Raw genomic sequence first — 14,804 nt, forward strand, 5'->3', positions numbered from 1 at the left:
CTAGAATTTTTCATTACATCCATTTTCACATCGAGGAGTTTCAGGCATACCAGGAAATGACATGTTTTGCTCTTACCTGTATAAAAATCACTGGCTGGGAAGCTGTCATGATAGTCTCAGACTGAGACACTTGTTTGAAATTCAACTGAAACCATCCTTTGTGCAGTCAAGATCATGTGAAAAAGTTTTTCAAATTGGTTGTGAATGTTTTTTCTATTTCTAAAAAGGAAGAAAGAGGCATCTTTGGAGATGATCATAAATGCTCTTTTAGCTTCAAAGCCTCTGAGTTGGCTGACCAGCAGGGACACTGAACACTGGAAACTATCACTAACAAACCAAGGACAGACAGTGTGTTGCTTGTTGTGGTTCAGAAGATTAAGGCTGCCCTAATCAGTAATTTCATATTAACATTGTATCGAGTGACTGCATACTGTGTAATATTTAAAGGGTCACTTGTAGTAGTTCAATTGTAGCTGGACACGGCACTCACAGAAAGTGTCCTAGAGTGTTTGGCGGGCCATTATACCAACTTTGGATTTTCACTGCTTTATGTATCCCAGGTCAAATTCAAAGTATCAGGTCTTGTCAAAAGCTAAACGATATTTTGTTTGTTATGCTTGCTCGTAGGAAATAAAATCCACAGTCGCAAACCTTTAAATCTTTATCAGTCAAACAGCACTGCAGTAAATAAACAGGCGCTGTTGATTTATGACACTGTGGGCTCATGCCGAGACAGTGGATCGTCGCTCTGTTGTGGCTCATCTTTATCAAACTGCTGCATTCCCTTATCATGCATCGCAGTGCATGGCCGATTAGCTGGATGCACTGATAGCGTTGGACTGGGATTATTTAGTGTGCATCTGCGTGTTTGTGTGCATGTGGGAGTGTGGCAGGCATCCAGATTTGAAGATCACCCCAAAATATGGCGCATTCCACAGGGAACCCGACGAAAAGGTCTTGTACAAATCTGCATGAAGGAGCCAAGGCTGAAAAACAAAAGGCAGGAACAAGAGGAGAACATATTCTCCCGTGTTGCCTGTGTATCTGTTGGCAGTCCCTTGCTGAAATGCCTTTCTCGACTTTCAAAGCTTTTGCTACAGGGAATTTGAATGAACCGTGTGCCTTACAACACCTTCCCACAGAGAATAGGAGGAGGAAAAACTCTGATCTGAGATTTTACCTGGTGTGTGAGTAACATCCTGCAGCTCTTTTCCCGTAAGGTTTTTCGCATCAGGAAACTACACAAGCATCACCTCTCACAGCACAGAACATAGTTTATTGTATTATACAAAGCCTCTGTGGAGCTGCAGCACACATTCATCTTACTCTCTGAAATTAACAGGTTCTCCTTTTGACATTGTGTAAAACACTTTGGAGAGTCTACAGGACTCACGCTGCTCATGCATTGGTGAAACACTCTTGTTTGGGGCCTGCCTTTGTAAGTGTCCCCATTTGTTCCCCAACTGAGAGACATCTGCTATCTTCATTGCAGGGAGTATATTTCCAGGGGCAAATCACACTGAGGACTGAGTCGGCCTCGTCCTCTGGGCCCTGCTCTCCGTCAAGCCTAGGGATGGACGGGACCGTTTCCAATGTTTGCGTATTGCCAGTGGTGCAGAAAGTCGCCTTCCCCTTCCACTCTGGTGGCCGGCATTATTTCCAGTGCGTCATTCGAAGAGGGAAAAAAAAAGAAAAATAAAAGGAAAAAGTGCCTATTGGCTCAAGGTCCCTACCTTCCCCTACTGGTCCCCAGGGGCAGCCGCTTTACACAGTTGTGAGGAGGGAAGTGATCCAATACAAGGTGGAAACAAAGACTCTATTTTTGAAATATACAAATGCTCAGTCAAACACAGAGAAGAGACAGCAGTTTTAGAAGAATTCCACAAAGAGACCAGTGGAGGCTGTGCACTGGGAGATGTCTGAGAGGCAACACTATGAAGCACAGAAGCAAACACACACCCTCTTGTTCTTTCACGCTGGACTCCGCCGATGATGAGATTTTTGAAAAGTTCAAGCTGAGGTGGATGAAGTCAGCCTTGGCTTATTTGCAGATTTGGTTTAAGATTGGGTTGGAGTTACACAGATGCAGACTGGAGGGGCTGTGAGGATCACAAGATGTGAGCATGATTTCCCAGTCATCGACAACAGGGGATGAAGTCAGGAGGATGCGCCTCACAGAGCGCGCAGATAAACTCAGATATATACATGCGAGCAACATTTTTTCACATCCATGAAATTCACCTGCAAGTTTTGTATGCACAATGCTATGTGAAAAAGTGCTGGGTGAGTCAAGATATGAACAAGAGGGTGAATGCTAAGGAAGACCCAAGTCAGTGGATCTTGTAATGAGAATCTGTTATCAAAACGATCGGATGAGGTCCATGCTGACAGTTGACCTGATCTATTCTCATTGAATTGTCAACAAACAAAAAATTACCAATAGCACATTTTGATCATCTGCATGTTACTCCCATCTCATCTGGCCCCACTTTTGCACCATGTGTGCTGCACCAGCCTATAAAGAAGCATTTCAAGGTTATGAAAACACCATCATGCAGTAAACCTGCTTTCAGTGCTTCTATGAAAATAGTGATTCAAAAGCACACAAATAAAACATTTCTACAGCCCTATACGGCAACTCTGTATAGTCAGATGGCGTCAATTGTAATGATTTCCCATTTTGGCCCCAACAGCTAAAAAAATTACCTTTATCCTGGATCAAACCACGAGTCTCTTTGTTTGACTGGGCTGGTCTATCAGTCTAAAAATGATGCAGTTGAGTTAATATTTTTCACAAGGATTAGTGGAACAGACTAATATTTTCTCCAGCAATCCCAGCCATGTAAACCAAAATATGATGTCAACAATGTGAACACAGACATGATAACACAGCAGGCCTGATGACACTTCAGTGCAGGCTCCTATCAATAGCTATTCATTGTAATAACACTGCAGCATGATCCCCATGCAAAACACATCCAACACTGCCCACAACAGCTTGTTTAGTCCTCAGAGTGCATTTCATAAACAGGTGAAGGTGGGCAACCACATGTGTTAATGCTAGAAACCATTACGTCTCAATGTGGATTGTCAGTGGGCTTGTGTGTATATGTTTGTTTGCCTGGGAAACTTAAGAATATCAATTCACAGACTGGTGACGAGCAGAGATAATGTCAGAGCACAGAACTGTCTAATCCACACATTTACTATTCAGGTTGTGCATAGAGCCCACGCATCCTGTCTGAGTTGACACACGGGAAGGATCTTCACCTGTTCACACACACATCACCGTGGGAACAACTGTCTGTTAAAATCTTACATTTATTTACATTAATGTGCAGTTGAGTACACCACACAGAGAGAGGAGCAGCCTTATTGACCTTTAAACCTGTAAATCAAAATATCGAACACTCATGAGAATGGATGCGTTCATCCATTCATGACTGGAGTGCATAAATTTGTTATCTCAGTAAATGTCAGATTACAGATTACTGTAAACTGTGTGATATACGGCATGTACAACAAAAAGTTCTCCATTGTTTACTTCACAGTCTACTCATATCTCTGTCAAATCCTCAAATTCCCCCCTCACGCCCACATCTTGTAGTGCTATTTGCTTTGTTTCATTCCAGTCCAAACCAAAAGTTGCCCACCCACATCTTCACATGTGGGAACACTTTTGGAGAGCAAGTCCCCACTCTGCTCATTGGAAGGAGTGATAGGAGGGGGAACACCAACTTCTGTGTAGTGCTTATACATCCAGAGGTATTATCCCGCCTGCTGACTGGCAGATTAAATAAACTCATCCTGGACTGCACTTCCAGTGCATATATTCATGTCTTCAGTTTGCAGTGCATGATCTGAGACAAAGAATTCATACAAGCAAACTATTGTCATGTTAACATCACTTACTTCCCTGTCCTATGCTGTAACTACATTGTGTGCACTTAAATGTGGTGGAAGAAGGGATTTGCATAAGCAACACTTATCGAGCAGGTGTATATTGAATTCCAGAGCTGGACTATATATCACTTTTTTTCACTAAAGAAAATTGCTGCCAAGTTTTCTCCCAGTTTAAATTCATGGATCAATTTACAAACGACTGCAGCAAATGTATTACTGTAAGGCCACTCATGGAAAATGGTCTTTGGCATGGTAACAATTACATTCTCTTCTGGGGAGAGGTTTCATGTTGGTGGTCTATCTATATGATGACTTTTCCACAGTGAAATGTTAACTTCATTTTACAGTGATTCTCTACTCCAGCCCTCCAACACACATTTATTTGGGGAGCAGCTGCCTTTATATATAATTTTTTTATTTTTACCAGCCATGTAGTCAACTCTTTCAGAATGCAAATGCATTTGGCTTTAAGAGTCAATCTTGAAGATTTCACACCTCAGTGAATTGGTGACACCTGTAGTTACTGGTGGTAACACTGAATGCAGTTTAAAACTACAGGTCACATAAATCTGGTGCCATCAAAACAAGCTATAGTTGTGCTGATAGAGAAGTCAGGCAGTAATTGGTCATTTTTCATCACTCTGTGAGCAACTGTGATCTGATTTTAGGCTGCACAGCATGAGTCTGCAAACAGCAGAGCACAGTGAAAGGAGATTGTTACCTTGCTGAGAAGTTGGTGGGCCATTGGTTCAGTCGCCATTGTGTTAACTCATTCAGCCAGATACTGATTTGACAGACATTTTTTTAAGTAAGAAAAATTTCAAGATTAGAACTTTAGCTTTCAGAGTTGCTTCTTTGGATCTATGCTATCTTGGATAGCAGCAATGCGTTATTCCAATCAACAATTTATATCAATGAAAGAAGCCTAAATGCCACAAACACCTTTCAGTATTATGCAACAAAATTCAACAGCAGTGCAAACTACAGCCTCCAAATTGACCATAAAGTTGATTCAACACATTCCCAACAGCTTGAACAAAAAATTATTACAGCTTGATGAAGGCAGGATTCATTACAGGACTGTTGTATTAGACTGCTTTAGGTTTAGCTAAATGAACCAAATAAACTGCCAACTGAGAGGGATATCACCTTATAAATTTGTAATGGCAAGCACGTTAGCAAACAATTTCCTATTTAGACATTCAGCAGACATGGAGCAACACTAGCATTCATTTGGAACTGTGTTTGTGGCCTCCTGAAGAAACTAAATCCAATAAGTATATTTTTAGCTCTGGTTTTGGTCTCCACCAACTCCAAACAGGGGCGTGGCTGAGCTGTTCACCATCAGGGCTTAGCCCAGATTCTTCTTCATCAAAAACTTTTTTAAAAATGTACTTCTAAATGGACTTTTTCCATGCAAATTTGTGAGTGCTGCACATTCTTGAAAAAATGTGAAATTACAGAAGGAAGAAGGGGTTCAGATTGATTTACCTTATAATCTGCACATGAATATTCAAGCGACTTGAATCAGCGGCATCATGGAAACACTTGCTTGAGAGTAGCAGAATTTTCTCAACCCATAGAAGAACACTTAATCCTATTGTATTAGACAAATCACCAAATTTGGAGATACAAGGTATTCACTGCACAGGAAGGGTATGAAAAATGAAACCTGAAAAATAACTAATAACTAAACAGTTTTTGTTAAAGTTGAAAACAAAATTCAACTCAACCACTGTCTCTTAACTGATGTAAATGTGAAAACTGCGGGAGATCATGAGAATTTCATATGACTTGACTTGTGACATGCTTGACCTGAGCAATGACTCGACTTGACCTTCTTGATTCTCACCACTGTAACTTACCCTCTAAACACAGTACACAAATATATTTTGGTTTATATGGAGAAGATATGATACAAACGATTGTGCTGTCATGTGTTTCTTCAGACAGGCACCAGGCAGCACATGCTTGATTATTGTCATTTAAACTACAACAAACTGCAGATGTGAATTCTGACCTTCACTTGTCAAAGGTGCCACTGTAGCGCAAGTGTGTCGCACCGAGCTTCAGGAAAGGAAGGTAGCTAAGCAAACAGATCCTATGTGTAGTGTTTGTTATTGCAGCTATAGCTGCACAGAGTAATTGGCTATGGTTGACTAATGCTCCAGGCAACGGCCTCCACCACCAGGAAATGGGAGCCCAATCAGTCGATGCATTGTTTAGTATCACAAGACCTGCATTTTCCTTCTTCATGAGTGACTGCATCCAATTAAAATGTGTCCCGATCTCTGGACAAACTGCTCCATTGCACTTTTGTCCTGTTGTCAAGGCTGTATGTGTTTGTTGTTGTTCATTCATACAGCAGTGAGTGCTATTGTTGATGGTGTTGGGTTGTTTGTTACCTTGTGCAAACCCTGCTTGAGGGAGACAGCTTAAGGGATACATGCGAGCATTGTGAATCGCTCCAATTACCAACAGTACCACAACAAAAGCAAGCAGCAGCTCTTACCTTCACACATGCGTCCATCTGTCATCAGCGAGAACCCTGGGAAGCAGGAGCAGCGAGCCCGGCCTGCCACCACCGTACACTGCTGACTGCAAAGACCATTTTCTGCAAGAGACAAAAATATGAGCAGCATGATCACAATTGTCTCTGGATTATACACAGCTACGCCTCCAGGACTGTCATTCACTCAATGTCTTCACTCCTCATCCTCGTAATTCATTGCCTTGCTGTCTTGCTTCCCGAGGCTCCTGTGGACCCTTCACACCCTCGCACTGATCATCACTCGCTGCAGAAAGGAGCCTCTCATGAGCCATTGCATCCACCACAACAGAATCAATTCTCTCTATTTAAGAGCTCGATAGTCCTGTCACAAAGAGGCATGGGCCAAGAACTGTTTCCCCACAATTTTTCACCAGCTCATTCCCCACTAAAGCTCTGTGGTGGTAAAGTATTGGAAGGCGGCTCGATACATTGACCAGGATATTCTCATAACTAACAATCAGCACCACTTTGCAGGAGCAGAGCTTTGTTGGAGCCTGGAGTAGAGACTCCAGCTGCTCGAGGGCTTGCACTGCTGATCTCCTCCTGACTTGATCAAGATTCAGCTCATGAAGCTACAGCAGCATAAACACAGCAGATCAACTATGACTGAACAGTTTATGGGTGAAAGTACATGCAGACAAAGTGCAGGCAACCATCCCAGTTTTTAGCTTCTGTTGATAAGAGAGTTATTCGCATCAGGGCAGTCAGACGGTACTTGGGCACATCATGTCAGCCCTTCTCAGCTCAACTTTACTGCTTTGTTTCAATAAAAGCAGAGCTGATGTGTTGATGTAACCATGCTACTGGGCTCTAGGCTAAAAAAACCAGTGACTGCTTGTACACATCACTGCCTTATATCAAACACTCCCTCAGGCCCCAAACACTCTCCTCACCCATTACACATAACGCTGTAACACACAACTTTAGCCATATCTGTAATGAGTCTCACAGCAGGAAGTGCATATCAGAGCCCGGAATCTACAAGTCATGTATCATATTCCTACATTAAGTAAAACCCAGGTATCTACTCCTTTATGCTACCTTCATACAGTTGGTAATGTAATTTTGGTGAATCATCTTCAAATCCTTCATTGCTTACGAATCAACTGTTAGAGATCAACTTATGTTGAACAAGATCAAGTTCACTGCAGTGGTGACTGACTGGTTCAGATGGTGAAGAGATGTGGATTACACCTGGACATCTTACATAAATAACGACTCAGATAAGTAGGTCAGCTAGTCAGTTAATTAGCTAGTTAGATAGGTGAGTTTTACAGTAAGTTTTTTTTTTTTTTCAAGTTTTTTTTTTGTTACCATAATAATGATCAGGAGTGCAGCTGTGAGAGAACAGTGGAACTAAGTGCCCGTGGCGCTGACATATGGAGGGTTGTCAAAAAGCCTGGAATTAAAAGTTTCTTTTTATCTGCAATTTTAAAGTTTTACATTATTAGCATTATACTAAGCTTCAGGCTGCAGTGCTCTTGGAACTTCATTTTTGCTATTGCTACTTTTTGTTAATGATGACAGTTGAAGGCAGTTTTTCTTAGTATCTGCAGCTGATTGTGCAGTTTCTAACCATATTTAATGTAATTAATGTGTAAAATCACTATCTATCTCTATCATTTCATCTATTTTCAGTTACAATATGGACATTCAAGTCCTGCAGCTGACATCAGAGCCTGTTGCAGCTACCATACTGGCAGCCAGCACATATCATAACCTCTGTCCTGAATGTGAATTAATAGAATCACAATGTAAATACTTTCATGTGAAATGACCTTTTTTAAAGAAGATGCCATGACCCTGTAGTGTAAAAAAAAGAAGTGCCAGAATCAAATCTGTGATTTCGTTAGATTTATAGATATTAGCTTTCAGCACTTGAGTGGACATTCACAGGGTGAAAGTGATTATTTCATAAATAAAGACTTTAATGTTTAAAAAGTTAACTCTAGCCTTCCTTGTAAAACATAATTTGGATTTGTAACTACAGTTAAGTATAGTTAAGTTCATGTAAGTATAGCGTAAGTAAAGTTACATAAACTGGGAAAGGTAGGAGAAACTTCAGAATCTTTGATCATCACTGGTTGAGTTTGTTCATGTGGTGTGTGCACTTCACCATCTCTGAGGAACAGAACAAACAAACAAAAAGACTAGAGGCCAACACAATCAATAATACATATTCTGACATATATGTACTATATTTCAAAGCCAGGGAAACTGTTGTACTGTACTGAACTAAGACTGAAGGCATAAACACCAGGAAGGGCAAGTTCATTCTTCAAGGAGTAATCCAATGATAAAAGTTCTCATTTTACCTGAAAATGGCTCCAGGTTGCCCATCATCTTGTGGCACTGAAAGGATACATTTTCTTCCCTTTTCTGCTTTTAGAAGTCTGTAAAAACCTATTCCTGAATCTTTGTAAACATCAAACATGCCAAACACATATTTTTAATATAAACATACAGATGCTGAAGGTTTGAATGTTTATCATTCAGGGAAGGCATGACCATGGCGACTCCTGTGCCCAGGGCTGTCACATGCGTTATAGTGTAATGTTAGCATTACTGCACCTGCACAAGGACTGAGGTGTCTGGGGCTGGTGGTGGTTGCCCTGGTTGTAGTGGTGGCAGCAGTAGACTGTGTTGGGACCACAGCAGGACTGTCCTCTCTGACTCTGTTGTCTTCGTCAGGACTCACTGCACATTGGAAACACAACAAAAGAGACAATGTTCATTTATGAGGCGCTCCACCTAACTGAACGCTTCAGGTACAGAAAGGAAAATACTTCATCAGCTGAAGACCTTGCAGAATGAAGGCAGGTTGATTCACAAGTTCTTGATATATGAACCCATTTGAAAGGAGTAATATTCCACATAATATCCATTTCGTAATGCGAGACATAATTTGACCCATGCTGGATGTTTTAGTCATTAAACTCTTTCACAGAGCAGAGAGAGGTCTGTGAATGAATTATCTTTCATTTGAGGTTGTGGGGAATTTTGATGAGCCTGTTTATATGGCTCATGTTCAAGTGCCATAAGTATGATGATGAAATCTGTTGTTGGTTTAACCACAGCATAATAACAGTAAAATGACCATAAATACACATGCAATAAAAATAGCGATTCCTGTATCTAAACTTTTAGTGCAGCTGAAATACTTGACTTTTATTGTTCAGCAATTCCCTCATCCCTCTCAGTGAACTCCAATCAGACATTTGTATCTCAGTAAAAGGCAACCAGCACAAGGTCAAACCAGAGACAACATGAACAGCATTTCAAAAATGTGAAGAAGACTACACAATATAAACACAACACTAACAGAGCAAACTCTATTTGATAAGGCCAATTTTTTCATTATGTGGTTAGTATCATAGCTGTGAGGTCAGTAGTTTAGCCACACATTCATGGCAACAGCCTTTTAGTGCGTTTCATTCGGAATGACATTCTGAAGGAATCAACGCTCACAGCAACAAACACACTCCAAATATGCCACAAATGTGAGGGTCTTTATATCCACACACATTATGAAATAGTTTGATGGAAAATCATCATTTAGTCTGACATTCTGTCCAAGCTGTAGGGGCCCACCCTCCGGGATACTCAATGGACCTGTAGGTGAGGATCACCTGACCGATGGAGACGGCTGAAAGCATTTGTAGGCACTGGCAGCTTTGCTTGCTTGTCTGCTTGTAATGTAAGAAGGTGATTCATTGTGGAATAGTTTGCTACTAACAATTAGATCTCAATTAGATCACTAATACCTTCAAAACCCTTTTAAAGATCCATCTCTTTCATTCAGTCTTCATCATGAAGACATGCCTGACCACACTGTGTTTTATTTGTTTGCATGTGTTTGTTGTTTGTGCAATGCCGTTTGTGTCATGAATTTAGCAAGATATCATATGCTTATACCCTTGCATTTATGTCTGTGCTCTTATTTGATCATTTCTGTGTTTATTTTGAGTTTTTCCTGTTTTTGTTTGATTGTAATCATCAATCCAATAATCCTATAATTCAATCTCTCTGTAAAGCACTTTGGTCAATGTTTGTTGTTTTTAAAATGTTCTCTATGAATAAACTGACTTGATGTTGTGTTGTTTTGTCTGTCACTCCTGGGGAGCTTTGTTGAGTCTGAGTAACTAATTATTTTCAGATTGGGAGACTTTGAATTTTAAGAGAAAGCCTGTGTTGCAAACTGAGAGCATAACGTTTGAAACATGTGGACTTTTGCCAGGCAATGAAAGACACTATCAAGCTGCATTATCAGGAATGTAGGAGCCAGTGTTTCTGGATGAGGATCTCTTTTTTTTCACAGTCTTCACAGAGACCCCCAGCTTTTGGAAGATCCATATTAATAGCTGGGGTACCCTGTCATGGCTCAGTGGGAAAATGTTTCAAATCTGCAGCCACCAGGTACATAATTAATGCAGAATCCCAATAAAAACAGTAAAGATAAGTAATACTTGCAGCTGTGTTTTTATTGGCACCCAAATGCATTAATGATGAGTTTGTGCAGATGGTGAAAACCAAAATTTGGGGGAGCAATGTTTACACGTCACATAATCCTGTTTAATACTGGAGTGAGCCAGGGTTTTTTTAAACATGACCTTACCAGGTTCATGTTTTAATGAATTCTTACATGTACAACCAAAACCAGATGACTTACAAGACAGAAAGTTTTACAGGAGGTGTACCTGGTGCACAGGAGTGTCTGTCCTGCTGCAGTATGTAGCCCTGGTGGCAGCCACAGCGGTAGGAGCCCCAGATGTTGGTGCATGTGTGCTGGCACAGCTGGCCCAGGTAGAGCTGACACTCATCCACATCCTCCTGCTCCTCCACTGCATTGGCAGCTTCATCTGTGGCACTGATGGAGAAGGCCTCCTTGGGGAACTTGCTGTCTGAGACTGGAAGAAGTGAGAGAAAGAATGAGGGGGGTGGCTCCCAAATTAGATACAACACCAGATTGCCTGTATAATTTATTCTGCACACTTACTTCATGAAACTGACTTGAAGATACCAAACAACATCTGCTCCTCCTTTACATTTACATTCAGAGCGTATAAGTGATGCTTTAATCCAGAGCTTCAATTCCTAAATTACTATCATTACAAGAAACCACCAGTAACAAGTGCAAAGGTCAGGCCCTTAGTAGTGGAATTCTTATGACCGCAGGACACTAATGTGAGAGTGAAGTGCTGGGAAAAGCAATGCACAAAATGCTTAGCATTTTAGAGGGCAATTAGATTGAGTAGACAGGGAAAATCATTTGGCAGAAAGGGACTGACATGAGGCACTTACTGAGAAGATCGCTTGCAGCCTGATCGCTTACTGCTTCTGCACACTGACTCTATCACAGTTTTTCACTAGTCTGGGTATGAAAGCTTTATCCAGCTTCTGTACTGCATCACCACGTCACCATCTCTCTCTCTGCATGGCCAAAACATACGACGTTTGTATACATTGTATGCTACAAAGTTGCTCATACTGAAAGTAACCATGGAACCCCTGATCAGTTTTGTCAATTGACAATTCCAATTAAATTTTATTCAAACAAAATACCTTTATCCTACAAGACCAAAAAGAAAGACGTGGTGTTACTTTGCACAACTGACAGTTGGTAGCTTAGCAATTGTAGCGAGGCACATCTGTGAAGTACTGGATTTCTCAGCATGTTGAAGTGGTATGCATGGAGCTCTAAAATCTTGGTATCTTTTTTATCAACCTTTCCAAAACCAAAAATACAACAGCAAAGGACAAATCTGTGTGTTCATTTGATCTAAGTAAGCTGTAAATCCTAGGATGCCCAGCTAACTAGCTTACTTCCAATCATAGTAACCTAATGTTCCTTCTAAAGGCAATGGTCATGTCATAACTACATTATTAGTTACAGGTTAGATTGGAACTGTAACATCCACTGTGTGGGAGCCAGTGGATCAAAAAGTGGCTGAGAGTTGCTGACTTTCTTTAGCCTCAGTCTTTTAGCATTTTGTCATCTATTTGGTCATCATGTTTAAAGGACCTTGTAAGAGGGTTTTTGTTTTTAACATATGCTCTTAAAAAGGCAGCTGGAGATGAGTTTTCATCCTTCTCACTGAGTTTAGTGTTGGTATTAGCTGGCTATAGTCTGCAAGCAACAGTTGTTATTGCAGACAACAAAATCCACAATTGTACCCTAAAAATGGGAAACCTGCTTTTTTTTTTTTAGTTTGTGAGGATTCAAGGATCAGCCATTTCAAACATTTCAAGTGATAAATTCACCAATCCATCTGATCATCAAACAGCCTGATCGTAAATAGTTTGGGCATGTAGTCAGGCTTGACAAACCCCTGAGCTGAGGAAATTTGGCATGATTACAAAATCAACCGAGCCTGTGCCCATTTCAAGGTTCAAATCTAAAAGGGGCATTTCCATAAAGGGGATTTGCAAGATGACAGATGACTGGTTGATACCCACATCTTTCAAACCAATCCCATGATGAAATGGTGGCGAGTTAGTAACCATGACGAGTAAACTGATCTCCATGTGTCAAAGTGGTGGAGTGCTCCTTTAATCTGTACAGTATCTACCGAGCATTAGCAAGAACCTAAAGGCAAATATACACAAAGCTATTCCAGTGGGTTTGCTGTTCCTGGGACTGTTGCCTGATCTATACTGCACCAAACACACACAGCACTGTGCATTAACATGTCAATTCATTATAGAAACCCCTTCACATATGTCAAGGGATGATGAGGCCAGTTGTGGGTTTTAAGTAAATATTTCCCTCAATCATTATCTGGGGTTTAAATTCAGAGGAGCAAGGCGATTAAATGTTTCCTGTTTTAATTAAAAGGCGGTGAGTCATAAGACTGAAAACATATCCCCCATGGAAATAATTACAGTGCATCTCATCCATATTTTCATCCATAAAACACTCACAGAGTAAAGGCATCCTCATGCATCCTGTGAGAGAGAGAGTGTGTGTGAGAGACAGTTATACACACACTAACTGAGAGCTTGAACAGTTTTTGCAGCTCCTAAACCTTTCACAGCTTTCAGCAGGTTAATTGATTCCCACTTCAGAATGACATCATTCAAATTTCCTCTTTAAAGCTGAAGGAAATGAGCTGCAGTCGATGGTTAGAACAGAGCCTATTAAAGGGCGGGATTAGAAAGAATTCCTCTGATGTTGTGAATGAAATAACAGGCTAAGTGAGGCAGTGAGGAGACTGACCTTACCTCATCATCATACTTGGATACAACTATTCCCATTAAAGGACAACCACAAAGGCTCACTAATAACAAATTGCAATTCCATGCTGCGTGTCTGGTCCCAATATACAAACTAAAAAGATGAACAAAGGTCTACCAAAGCCCTACTTGATGATATTGGGAAAAAGGTCTTGAGTCAGGACCTGTCTTGTGCTTTTATCAACTGATTTAATGCTCTAATTGCACAGGAAAGTACAAGCAGACTCACACACTGACAAATACTGTGTCATACTGTAATCATTTAAAGTCTTATTTCATCCATCACACCTCTGATGTCATTGACGACAAACCCTTGCCATAGAGCTTCCAGCTGCAAGTAAGTCACTGTATATAGGTCATCATCAGAGGCCAACGGACTGAACAGAAGCAGAAGTGTTCACAAACAAACTGCTTCAACCGTGTTTCTGTCGAGATAAGCAGATACAAATAGGTATTGGAAAGAATTTGCATTGTGGCATGTTTATCCTGAACCTCAGCTGCTTGAAAACTGACTGAAGTAAATGTCACTGGCATTAGGTATTTGATGGATCAGAGACAGAGGAAAACTTTGCTGGCACTAGTAAAGAGACAACAGCCTGAGCTGCCATCTGTTTCTGATTCATCACAGCTTGCATACATCTTTTCCCATTACTCTGAATGGTAACGTGACTCGTGACCAATCAACCTTGAGCATCTGTCTTCTGGAAGATCAAACTGGGCCCATACTCTACCTCTGACATAAACGTCAGTGAGGACAAAATAGCGATGGCCCAACACAGAATGACATATTCCAGTACAGCGCAAAGTTTGTTGAAGGTAGTGACAGGAGACAGTTTTTATTGGTGGAGCTGTTGTGGAGGCAGAAATAACCAAATATTTTGTGTCTAAGCTATCTATTTGCGATCTGTGTGAAGCATTAACTCTTTTATTTTTACCATTTTTAGGAAATTTTGATTTCTCTTTCTCTTTGATTGGTCACAGTATTCCAATCAGGGCTAATTGTTTTAATTGACATCCACCAATGCCAAAACCTCAGTGCACGATGGCAACAATGATGCATTTATACTTATGATTGTATATCATGAACGTTTACTCTACTAAAAGAATAAATGTTTAG

General features: G+C 40.7%; 1 protein-coding gene across 1 annotated transcript in view; it reads right to left on the minus strand.

The window, feature by feature from the left end:
• Positions 1–14,804, minus strand: part of fbln2 (fibulin 2) — a 68,885-nt gene that overhangs the window by 18,567 nt on the left and 35,514 nt on the right. Inside the window, exons 7-9 of the mRNA XM_076754104.1 lie at positions 11,152–11,361; positions 9,026–9,151; positions 6,416–6,517 (exon numbers count right to left, since the gene is read on the minus strand). Coding sequence (XP_076610219.1) covers positions 6,416–6,517; positions 9,026–9,151; positions 11,152–11,361 — 438 coding nt within the window. The remainder of the gene's footprint in view (positions 1–6,415; positions 6,518–9,025; positions 9,152–11,151; positions 11,362–14,804) is intronic.

Source organism: Chaetodon auriga, chromosome 2 (genome assembly GCF_051107435.1).
Source record: "Chaetodon auriga isolate fChaAug3 chromosome 2, fChaAug3.hap1, whole genome shotgun sequence".
NCBI classification, from domain to species: Eukaryota; Metazoa; Chordata; class Actinopteri; order Chaetodontiformes; family Chaetodontidae; genus Chaetodon; species Chaetodon auriga.